The following is a 13,065-nucleotide window of genomic DNA, read 5'->3' on the forward strand; positions in this document are numbered from 1 at the left end:
TCCGGTGCAGCCATTTTCCCTACCTCCCAACCACTTGTCAATCTGTGAACATCCTAGCTAGCTTTGTTTCATCAGACGGCTTGCAAGTATCCTTCTCGGTTATCGGTCCCCTGTTAGCAGAATTCAACTGCTTCATTATAGCTACCCCACCATCTTTTCTTGCGTTTCTTTCTTTCCTACTCACTTTCTCTATCCTCCTTGCTTTTCCACTCTCTCTAGCGCGTGCCCTTTCTCATTCCCTTTCTTTCCTCTCATTTTCTCTATTACCCTGCAGGGAGACACTTTGTTTGCTTAATAAACTCCCTTATGAGATTTCCCGTGTCCAGTGTGGTTTCCGTGGGATTCCTTACAGTGCTGAGGATTGAACCCAGTGCCTCACATGTGCTAGGTGAGCACATTACCACTGAGCCACAACTCCAACCCTAGTATTAAAGCAAGATCTGATGACCAAAAATTCTCTCAGTCTTTGTTACCCATGAAAGTCTTCATTTTGTGCTCATTTTTTTGCTTTTTGGTTGTTACTTTTGTTCATTGTTTTTTCCCTTCAAGGCAGGGTCTCACTGTGTTGCCCAGATTGGTCTCAACTTGAGATCCTTTTGCCTCAGTCTCCTGAATAACTGGGATTACATACCTCCCTTAGTTCCTTTATAAAATCAATTTATACTTCATCTAACCTAAAATTTACTATTGTAAAGTGTATGGTTCACTGATTTCTTAATATTCACTAGGTTGTACAGTTATCTCTGCAGTGTAATTTCTGAACACTTTTTCACCCCAAGAGGAAATCCTGTACCTTCTCATAGTCAGTCCCCATTTTTCCCCTCCCCACATTCCCAGGCAATCATTCATCTACTTTCTGTCTCCATGGATTTCCTCTTTTGGACATTTTCTATAAATCATACAGTGTGGCCCCTATACTATTCCATTTATGGATACCACATTTTGTTTATTTGTTCATAAATTGATAGGTAGTTAGGTTTTCTTCTACTTTTGGGCTATTATGACTAGAAAATATTCATGTATAAGTTTTTGTGTGAGCATCAATTTTCAGTTATCTTAGGTATGTACCTGAATTGAATTTTTGGGTTATGTGATAATGATATTTAATTCATTGAAGAATTGACAAACTGGTTTTTACAATGACTACACCATTTACATTCCTATCAATAATGTTTGAGTTCTCTCATTTCTCCATCTGTATCCCAACTCAATATTTTCCTTGTTGTGCTTCTTAAAAATTTAGTTCAGCCATCCTAGAGGGTTTGAAATAGTATCTAATTTGTATTTATATTTCCCTATTGGTGAATATGTGTTTATTGTACATTTATATGTCTTTTATTATTGAGTCTTAAGGATTGTTTATATATGTATAATTTGCAAATGTTATCTTCCATTGGATGGTTGTCTTTCACTTCATTTTAAAAAATATATATGTATGTATTTATAAACACACACTCACACACACACACACACACACACACACACACACACACACACACAGAAAACCCTTCAGATAAGGTCTTGTTATGTTACTCAAACCACTCCTGGCCTCATCTTGCCAAGTAATTAGGACTATAAGCACACACCACTACTAATCCTTTGTAGAGAAGTCCAATTTTGATGATTTATTGTTTTCTTTGTTTCATAAGCTGTTAGTGACATGTGTAAGAAACCCTTGCCTAATCTAAAGTTATTCAAGTTTACTGCTGTGGTTTAAGAGTTTTTTTTTTTATTCTTATATATTGGTGTTCACAGATTTTGAATTTATTGTATATAATGTGATATCAAAGTCCAAATTCATATTTTTGCATGTGTTTATCCAGTTGTCCCAGAATCATTGCCTTTATTAATTATGGATGCCTTTACTAGATATGGAATTCTTGATTGTCAGAATTTTTTCTTTCAGCATTTTCAAATACCTCATTTCTGACCTGAATTTACTGGATGTCAGGCTCATTCATTTTAAACTGAAGAACCAAAACATTCTCTACTATTATATATAAATAGCCTTCAGACTATTTTTTTCTTTTAAGTTACTCACTACTTCATTATTGTTGTACATATTAGAATTTCACTACTTAGGAAAACATTCTTTCTAGTAATTTTTTAATGCTCTAACTTTAAAGAAAGGGTTTTAATATTACCAGGTAAGTTGGTGATACTGGTAGAGTATCCTCATGAAAATTCACTGGAAACAAAATTAGACTTAGCCGTTGTTATTCTAGACATGAGACATATGTGAAATGTATATTCTGTATAATCAATGTGTACCAATTAAAAAAAAATATCTAGGCCTAAAGAACAGCTGACTTGGGCTGATAATATAACTCAATGGTAGAGCACTTGCCTATCACATGCAAGGCCCTGGGTTCAATCCCAGTACTGACAAAAACAAAAACACTACATACACCTGACTTGGCTTGAGAGATTTTCTTGAATAACATTCTCCTATGTGGGAGGGTTTCCCATTTCTTTACCCACCCAGCAATTAAATTCCCTAGGCAACCTGAAGAATCTCCCTTTCTAGTTACTCCTTCCAACAAGTATAAATGATAACATTCCTTTAATACAATTACAACAGTAACTCTTCTTATTTTTCTAGGTCCTTTGTTGTGAGGATACTATAATGGTGATGCTCTAGTTTTAATTACTCTCACAGTCTCATTTTACAATTTAAAATTCATAATTAGATACTGAGCACAGTAGTACATTCCTGTATTTCTAGCTAGTTCAAGGTCAACCTCAGCAACATAGGAAGATGCTGAAGATATAACTCAGTAGGAGAGCACTTGCTTTGCATGCTCAAGGTCCTGTGTTCAATCCCCAGAACCAGGGGAAAAAAAAACTCAAAATAACAACAAATCAAAATTAGTACTTATAATTATCTACAAAACACCACTAAAATGCACTCTTTTATTCACAGATTTATATATTCCCTGGGTCAATTCACGTGTTCCAGAACACATAACTATTATCTCCAGTATAACTAAAGTGACATGACCAATATTGCTACATTTTTTAAACTTTATTTTCTTTATTTTTTATGTAATGCTGAGGATGGAACCCAGTGCCTCAAGCGTGCTAGGCAAGCGCTGTACAACTGAGCCATAATCCCAGCCTTATTGCTGCATTTTTAACTGTCTTCTGCCAGTTGTATTATTCATTTTTTTTTGTTTAAATGAGTCATATAAAATTAAAATATGAAGCATATTATTCATGAAACTAAATCATTGGATAATAAGAGTAGTATTGAAGTAATTTAATATGAACTAAAGTGTTTCTTATAAGAAACTCAAATAGTCTTTCTTGATCATCAATTTTATAGTCATGAGGTTTATATTTGAATATGATACTCTTTTCCATTTAAGTAGAATAAATTTATGGGTGGGGTTTTTTATTTTTATTTTTTATATAGGGATGAGAAAGAAGAACAGGATCAGAAAGAAAAACTGGTGTTGACAGAAGACTGTGAACTCATTACAATAATTGATGTAATTCCTGGCAGATTAGAAATCACTACTCAACATATTTACTTCCATGATGGCAGCATTGAAAAAGAAGATGGTAAGGAGTTCTGGGGAAATAAATTTATGTTCGATAATTAATTGTCCAGTTTAATCATGAATGAGAAGAGTACAGTGAGATGGGACAGTGAAATTGTAGTCTGTTATATAAAATTAAAAATGGAAACTCATTATGGATTTAAATTTATTCAATAATGGGTTAAAGGGGAATGCTTTTATTTTTTACTTATTTTGAAAGAATTGTCTTGAAGGGATTATAATAAACAGGTTATAAAATACAATAGTAATTTATTATACTTTTGCATGTATACTTAATCTTATAAGCTTCTCACCTAATCCTTTATGTAATAATAAAAGACTAATTACATCTTTAAAATGCCAACATAGAAAACTGTTTCTAAGAATATTAAGAATTATTCTCTATTCTCATGGGTAGGCAGTAGAACAGCTGTTGAACTTTAAAATAGTTTTAAAAGAAACCGTTTAAACATCCTATAAATTTAGTAAATGGTTTTATAATCGAGAATACCTTTTCCCTAAGTGCTACTTTTGACTGGAACAAGAAGATACTTTCTGTGTAACATGAGTAATTCAAATATTTTTTTTTCTATTCAGGAGTAGGTTTTGATTTCAAATGGCCTCATTCTCAAGTTCGTGAGATTCACTTACGGCGTTACAACTTAAGGAGATCGGCCCTTGAGATTTTTCATGTTGATCAATCCAACTACTTTCTAAATTTCAAGAAAGAGGTATGCTACCTTTCTGGCAATCCCAGAGTACAGCTTACTGTGATCTTCCAGCTAATAAGCTATATGGGACTTTGGATAATAGTCTTTTGTCAAGATTAGAATATTGGAGGAAAAATACATACTTTGTCCCAGAGACTGGAGTGGCTGAGGCAGGAGGATCACAAGTTCAAAGACAACCTCAGCAATTTAGTGAGACCTTGTCTCAAAAAAATAAATGAAAAAGACTGGAGATATTGCTCAGTGAAGCACCTCTGGGTTCAATCCCTGGTACTTCCCCACGTGTGTGTGTGTGTGTGTGTGTGTGTGTGTGTGTGTGTACATATATATATATACATATACATACACATATATATACATACACACACACTTTGGGAGCTAATCAGTGTATGAATTTTTGTTGGGATCTGTTTATGTTTGAATGTTGGGAGAGTGATTGTTTTCAGTCTAAACATCTATGTAAAGTAGTCAGTAGAAAATTTGAGTGTGTCAACCAATAGATACCTCACAGTATCCAGTTGTAATATAACATGCAATATACAAGCTATGACTGAATTTTTTGTTTGGTTGGATTCAAATTCAACAATAATGGGGCATCTTTTTCTCTAGGAATAGTAAATTCTTACATCGTGTAAGTGGTTGAGCACACAGTCTTTGTAGCTAGATTGCCTGGGTGCAAGTACTATCTCTGCCACTACTCTGGGCCTGGTATTTGGATGTTGACTCAAGCCTTCCTCCCCTTTCTCATTCACTTGGGGACAGGCTTGTCTGAAGCTCTCCTCACCTTGCTAGCTCTCCTCTAGTAAAATTACATGTTTAATTCTATGTTGTCATCTGCTTCTCAGAAGACCCAGATTAGCACAGACAATAATTAATTTTCTGTTCATCTCTGGGACCCAGGTTTGCTTGTAGATGATTTGATTCTGATGTTTTAAATGCATTTCTCTTTTCAGAAAAGGATATCTTTCACTATTAAAAGTAAAATTTAATTATGTTTTATGAAAATCTGTGTCATGCAATTAAACCAAGATTGCCTCTGCTAAATACTTTTTGAATTACTTTACAGTTTTTAAAACACCTTTGTATGTAGTATCTAATCTTTATTACAACCTTGCAGTTATATATGGCAAATTTAATTCCTTTTTTCATAGATGAGGAAATTAAAATTCAAAGGTGAATTTTATTACTTTACATTTATATAGCTCTGAATAATTCATAACATTATAAGAGTAGAAATTATGTTTATCATAAATAAAAGTCATTGAATTATTTTATTTTCTAAAATGATTAAGAAATAACAGAACTAAGTTTGAACCAGACTTGAACAAGTTTTCTCATTCAAAATCTAATGCTTTTATATTATACAGTATAATTTTGGCAGAAGATAGATGGCTTAACTTCACCAACTACCATTTTATGTTGCTATATCAAAATATCTGGTTATTTCAAAGAATAGAAGTTTATTTGGTTTGTGGTTTTATTGGATAGGAAGTCCAAGAATGCAGTACAAGCATGTAAAGGCCTTTCCGTACATGGCAGAGTACATCACATAGTGAGATAGGGCAATTAATGCTAACTTGAATCTTTCTTCTTCATATAAATCCTCTAATGCCATCATGAGGTCCCCACCCTTGGGACCTCATCTAACCTGATTATCTACCTTCAATTATTAATACCTGAATTTGGTGATTAAGTTTCCAGTACATGAATTTTTTTTTTTTTTTTTTTTTTTTTGTGGTGCTGGGGATTGAACCCAGGGCCTTGTGCTTGCAAGGCAAGCACTCTACCAACTGAGCTATCTCCGCAGCCCCAGTACATGAATTTTTGAGGAACATATTCAAACCATAGCACCAAATATAATAGAGAAGTTAAAACCATAATCCACTGTTATATGAGATGTCTGGAATAGGCAAATCCGTAGAGATAGAAAGTAGATTTGTGGTGTTCAGGAGATAAGGAGGCAGAATTGGGGAATAACTGCTAATAAATATGGACTTTCTATGGAGGGGAGTGATGAAATTTTTCTAAAGTTAGATAATGGTGATAGTTGCACAACTCTTGATTATACTAGAAGGGTGAATTATATCTCAATAAAGCTGTTACAAAGATCATAACCCAAGTTTGTTTGACCAGTTTTTAAACTACATAACGGTATTTTTTGTAGGTTAGAAACAAAGTATATAGCAGACTGTTGTCACTTCATTCTCCAAATAGTTATGGAACAAGATCACCACAGGAGTTATTCAAAGCATCAGGACTGACACAGGTAAGGAATTTTGAATCATGAATCACTGTACTCATTTTATATCAGAGATTTTGCTTAAAAGTAAAACATGCTTGACTAGGGAGATAGCTCAGTCGGTAGAGTGCTTGCCTTGCAAACACAAGGCCCTGGGTTCAATCCTCAGCACCACCCAAAAAAAAAAAAGTAAAACATGCTTCTTGTAATTATTTTCTTTTGATTATTACAACTATTATTCTTCCAATCTCATCTTTTGAATTCTTTAAATCTTCTTCTGTTTCCTTCACATACACCAATTTCTTATCCCTTCAGCTGCCATATCATTCATTTCATGGGCATACCCTTCATAACTTCGTCCTTTTTTAAAAAAAAAAATATGGAATTTTTTTCATAAAAATAAAAATAATCCATGCATAAAGAAAGAAAAAACAAACAAATAGGAAAATAGAAAAAAGTATCCTGGAAAAGGCAATCAAAAAATTGCCCTTTTACAAGCTAAAGCTAATTAATGCTCTCATGAATTATATTCCCGCTTATATCTCAATGTGTTTTGAATTTGTACTTCTAGAACCCAAAAGAAGGCTGTTGGTTTTTGCTTTCTAGGATTGTTAGCAGTTTCTTAATCAGGTTGGCTCTCTTCTTCGACCGATATGCATCTTTCTTCTGTGTTGCTCTTGTTCCCGAGCTATGAGCAATTCTTCCTCTTTTTTTCTTTCATTTTGGTGCTGGAGATTGAACACAGGGCCTCATGTGTGCTAAACTTCACCATGGTCTATACTATACCCAGTCATGTTACTATTGCCAGTGAAATAAGCTTTATTTAATAAAGTACATTCTCTTTTGCTTATGCAATATACTTTATTAAATACTGATTCCTCAACCTGGCACTTAAAATAGTTGGGCATCCTTTAAATGTGAACATATATAATTGCAAGAGTGTGTGTGTGTGTGTGTGTGTGTGTGTGTTTATTTCATTTCTCACTATTCATTATAAGTATTTCCTTTGCTTAAGGCACATAGTAAACTTAAAGGTTAATGCTAATCTATCAGCAAGACTCAACCATGCCCCTGCTGTGTAAAGTAATTAGAAGGCCAGGTACAGGGAGGTGATTCATTATCTCTTTCCTGAGAAAATTTTCTAATAGGTAAAATCTCATCTACAATTGCTCTCTAGTGGTAGTTTTCTCTAGATAGCTACTGTAATGTTGAAGTAATACTAGTTTATGGTATATTAAGTTTTAGGCACATTAAGGGTAGTTTTGTTATATTACAGTTTTTTAATATATATACTTAGGAAAATTTCAGGTTTTGATTGGGATGTTCTTTTGAGAATTTAAAATTTTAAGGTATTCAAATAAAACATTTAATTAAAGACTTATTCTTATCAAGACCTTTCAGACTATATTATAAAATTTGTATTTGGTTTTTATTTCCTAGAGATTATTTTTAAAAGGAAGTAAATTGAGGAAAAGCAATTTATCTCCATGTTAAGCCTTTTTTTTATCCTTTTGTCAAGAAGGTAGAGATAATGTTCACAAAAGATTGTGTCGGTCTTGTTAGTAATACTTGCCAGTTTCTAAGAGATATAGATTATCTAATTCTGATATTGCTCTTTTTCATACTATCTAGAAATGGGTGAACAGAGAGATATCAAATTTTGACTACCTCATTCAAATAAATACAATGGCAGGACGAACCTATAATGACCTTGCACAATATCCTGTGGTAAGCTTTGTATAAATGTCATAAATGTTAAATTACCTTACAGTTTTATAATACACAAAACTATGGTGAGGTTGTAGCTCAGTGGTAGAGCACTTGCCTAGCATGTGTGAGGCACTGGGTTTGATTCTCAGCACCACATATAAACAAATAAAGGTCCATTGACAACTAAAAATAATTAAAAGAAAAAGAAAACTATATGCATGATAGTTTTTATTTTTTAATATATATATCTGGGGGTTGGGGACATACCTCAGTGGTAGAGTGCTTGCCTTCTGTGTTTGAGGCCCTGAGTTCGATCCCCAGTACAGCACACACAAGCACACACACACATATATACACATATATACACACCCTTTTACCTTTATGTATATTTCTCCCCTAATATTTTTAAGAAATATATCAACATGAAGAATAATGAAAAAGTAAAAGTCATTTTCTTTTACCTCCTTGAAAATGTTCCAGTATAATTGCAGAAAATACACTGTTGAACTAAAGATGAATACTTAAAATATTTATTTAATGTATTCCAGTGTGATTATAGAAAATAACCCTATTGAACTAAAGATGAATATTTTCTTTTTCCCCAGCACTGCAAAAAAGAAAGATGAATGTTTAAAATACTTAAAGTATTTGCAATAGGGGAAAGGTATTTTTAGAAACTCTTTCTGTCTTTATGTAAGCATTTGATGTTAAATATGGTGATATTAACTTCTCTAGTAAGGAATGTCTAAATTGTAAATTGTGACTTTTTTAGTTTCCCTGGATTTTACAAGATTATACTTCAGAAGAATTGGATCTTAATAACCCCACTGTATTTCGAGATCTTTCCAAACCAATTGGGGTAGTTAATGATAAAAATGCCAAAGCTATGAGAGAAAAGTAAGTGCTTTTTAACTCTTTTGAGAGAAATCCTTAGTTTTTTGAGTTTGTAATGATTTCTTCCAAGGCCAGCTGGATGTTATTTATTTTTAATGTATGACTAATTTTGGCTATCAGTCCAATAATTCTTCACTAAATTTTCCTAAGTATTGGTTGCTCTTCAAGTAATTATATTTCAGCTTATTTTATTGGTAATCAAGGCTACAAGTTGTTCTAAATTTTGATAGTCTGTTTTTGCACGTGAACAAATGACTTTGACAAATTATTTTTTAATCCACTGAATACTAACTAGTAAATTGACCTAACCTTGATGAACTGACTACAGTTATCCCTTGGTATCAATGGGGATTGGTTTCAGGACCCCAGCAAATACCAAAATCTGCATATGCTTGTTTTTTTATATAAAATGGCATACTATTTGCATATAGTACATGCACATCTTCCTGTATACTTTACATCATAATTGCTATACTGTATTGTTTAAGGAATGATGACAAGGAAAAATGTCTGTGCATGTTCAACACAGACAAAATTTTTTTTCTCAATATTTTCAATCTGCAGTTGGTTGAATCTGCAGATGCAGAACCTCTGTATTCAAAGAACTTATTATACTGTTTCAGTTTTTAAAAAATTCCTTGTTTATTGCTTTCAAAACACTGTTCATTCTTATTTTATACACACTAATTCAGATGTCATCATTCAGATTGGTCATACATGTATTAATGATAAACTTACAGAGTCACTATTTATCCATTGCTAATAATCTTGTTTAGTCCTTTTACTTATATACCATCTCCTTTTTCTTTTAGATTACTAGGCTTTTATTTCCTACTTTTATTGACTACTATTCCATATATTTGTCCATTAGCTTGGCCACAAAAGGATGTCTAATTATCACATTGCTTATAACAGAAAAATGGAAATCTAAATGTCTAAAAGTAAGGAAATAGTTAAATCGTGGCACATCCTTGTAGTGAAATACCACATGTCCATTAAAAACATTTTATCATTTGGAAAGATGTTAATAGAAGATTATTAAAACATAAGATTTATATATTAAATTTTATGTACAGATTTTTTTTTCCAGTGCTGAAGATCAAAACCAGGAGCCTTGCCGGGCACGGTGTCGCACACCTGTAATTCCAGTGACTTGGGACACTAAGACAGGAGGATCATAAATTCAAAAAGTCAGCCTCAGCAACAGCGAGGCGCCAAGCTACTCAGTGAGACCCTGTCTCTAAAGAAAATACAAAATAGGGCTGGGGAGTGGCTCAGTGGTCAAGTGCCCCTGAGTTCAATCCCTGGTACCTGCCCCCAACCACCACCCCCCCAAAACTAAACAAAACAAAAAAACAGGGCCTTTGCCCTTTCTAGGCAGAACTGTACCACTGAGCTACATCCCTAGCCCTTTTTTAAAATTTTATTTTGAGACAGGATCTTATTTAGTTGTTCTAGGCTAGCCTTGAACTTGTGAAGCTCCTGCTTAAACTTCTGAATAACTGGGATTATAGGCATGCACCACTGTTTCTAACTATGTATATAACACCTTTATGTTGAAAAATATTTGCATGGCTGGGAGTGCAGCTCAGTGGTAGAGCACTTGCCTAGTACGTGCAAGGACCTGAATTTGATCCCCCATGCTAACAAAAAGAAACACTATGTATTAACTTATACATTAGAAAAGACAGATATTCATCAAGTTAATATTAATTATCTCTTGGAAGTAGAATTATAGTTGAAGTTTTTTTATTTTAATTTTGTTTTCTAATTTTCCACAGTGAACATGTAATATTATTGTATAATATGAAATTGTTTCAGAATCCCATGTTGGTGATGTTTGGAAGAAAGCATTAAGGAATAAAGCTTTTTCTATATGTTACTATGATGTGATGATACAACTACATAGTTTGATAATGAAGCATATGAACAAGGACTTTTAAAAAAACTGTTTTCAACACATAAACTTTGGTCCCCTTATGTAAGTTTGCTATTGTGGTTATAAAACTGTAATTTATTTTTTTTAGATACGAAAATTTTGAGGATCCTATGGGAACAATTGATAAATTTCATTATGGAACTCACTATTCAAACTCTGCGGGGGTCATGCACTATCTCATTCGTGTAGAACCATTCACCACCCTCCACATCCAGCTACAGAGTGGAAGGTATGTTTGGAGTAAATAAGCTATTTTCTTACAACTGTGTTGATGTAGAAAACTGTTTGCTTTGTCATCATCTTCTCTGTAATAGGGCCATGTCTTTTTTTTTTTTTAACATTAATACCTTTATTTATCTTAATTTTTATGTGGTGCCGAGGATCGAACCCAGTGCCTCACACATGCTAGGTAAGCATGGCTACCACAACCAGGCCATGTCTTTTTTATTCTTCTCTACTAGGTTTTGATTCAGATAAAATAGCCAAACTAGTTTGAGAATGAGTCACTCAAACTGACTCACAGAAATGACCTTTAAGGAAAATTCTTTTTTTACTGTTATCCCCAGTGTACCTTTGGGATTCATACTATTTGGAGAATCCATCAGAGATTTACAATTCAAGTTGATTTAGAGTTAAATCTAAATTTCCTACAGATTTAAATCTCAGCAATGCTTATGTTCCTAAGAGTATTCATCAAGAAAACAAGAAAGAAGTAGCAGTACAGGGCTCTTACAGCAGCTGTTTAAATAGGTCTTTGATACCACAGTATTAACATATTATCTGTGAATATTACAGCTTGACTTTATTTCATGTTTTCTTAACAAACTAACTTCTCCATGAATACTTGGTTCTTAATGTATCCTCCAGGGAGCTCCTACTTATATGCATTTTGTCTCTGTGTTGCTTTATTCCTTACAAGTTTGTCTTCCTCACCTATTCAGAAACCATGTAAACACTGCCCATACTATTTTCTTTCCTGTGTAGTTTCTCTCCCCCACAGTTATCCTGTATCCTCTATCACTATCTTAAACCTTGGTTTTCAAGAAGAAGCTCTGTCCCAATATCACTTAACATCACTAAAATATTACATTTACCATGATAGCAGCTAATTTTTCCTACATAAGATGTAAAGTATAAATGGGATTTCAGCTTTTTTATGATTTTATGAATAAATGATTTTTTACAGAGCTGTTTTAACTTCAGAGGATACCATCAGGAAAGTGAAAATCTTGGAGCTGGGATTGTGGCTCAGTAGTAGAGCACTTGTCTGGCATGTGTGGGGCACTGGGTTCAATTCTCAGCACCACATACAAATAAATAAATGAAGGTTCATCAACAACAAATTAAAAAGTTTTTTAAAAAAAAGGAAAGTGAAAATCTGATAAGGGACTTGTATCTAAAATATATAAAGAGGCCAGGTGCAAGGGTGCATGCCTGTAATACCAGTAATTCAGGAGGCTGAGGCAAGAGAATTACAAATTTGAGGATAGCCGTGGCAACTTGGCAAGATACTGTCTCAAAATAAAATGTAAGAAGAACTACACAAGGACCACATGTTTCATAATTTATGTGAACTGTACAAAATGGAAAAATCTATGGAATCAGAAAGTAGATTTTTAGGTGCCAGAGATCGAGATAAGGCGAATGGGAAAAGACTGCTAATACAATACTGTTTTAGTCAGCTTTTTTGCCACTGTGACCAAAACACCTGACAAAAATAATGTTGAGGAGGAAAAGTTTATTTGGGGTTCACAGTTTTAGATTTCTGAGTCCACAGATGACTGAATCTGTCATTCTGGCCCTGAGGTGAGACAGAACAGCATAGTGGAAGTGTGTGGTGGAGGAAAGCAGCATTGAATGTGGCACCAGGAAGCAGAGCTGTGCTCACTGGCGTCAAAGTATAAAAAACAAACACACCAACTCAGTGACCCACCTCCTCCAGCCACACCCTGTGGTTAGCCTATAGTCACCCTGACCCCCAGTTAAACCATGCCACTGGATTAATGTACTGAT

General features: G+C 33.8%; 1 protein-coding gene across 1 annotated transcript in view; it reads left to right on the forward strand.

Annotated features, from left to right (window-relative positions):
* Nbeal1 (neurobeachin like 1) overlaps positions 1 to 13,065 on the forward strand; it is a 190,717-nt gene that overhangs the window by 143,322 nt on the left and 34,330 nt on the right. Inside the window, 6 exon segments of the mRNA XM_047546399.1 lie at positions 3,416 to 3,564; positions 4,140 to 4,273; positions 6,435 to 6,536; positions 8,142 to 8,237; positions 8,992 to 9,116; positions 11,141 to 11,281. Coding sequence (XP_047402355.1) covers positions 3,416 to 3,564; positions 4,140 to 4,273; positions 6,435 to 6,536; positions 8,142 to 8,237; positions 8,992 to 9,116; positions 11,141 to 11,281 — 747 coding nt within the window.

This window comes from Sciurus carolinensis, chromosome 3 (assembly GCF_902686445.1).
Source record: "Sciurus carolinensis chromosome 3, mSciCar1.2, whole genome shotgun sequence".
Classification (NCBI taxonomy): domain Eukaryota; kingdom Metazoa; phylum Chordata; class Mammalia; order Rodentia; family Sciuridae; genus Sciurus; species Sciurus carolinensis.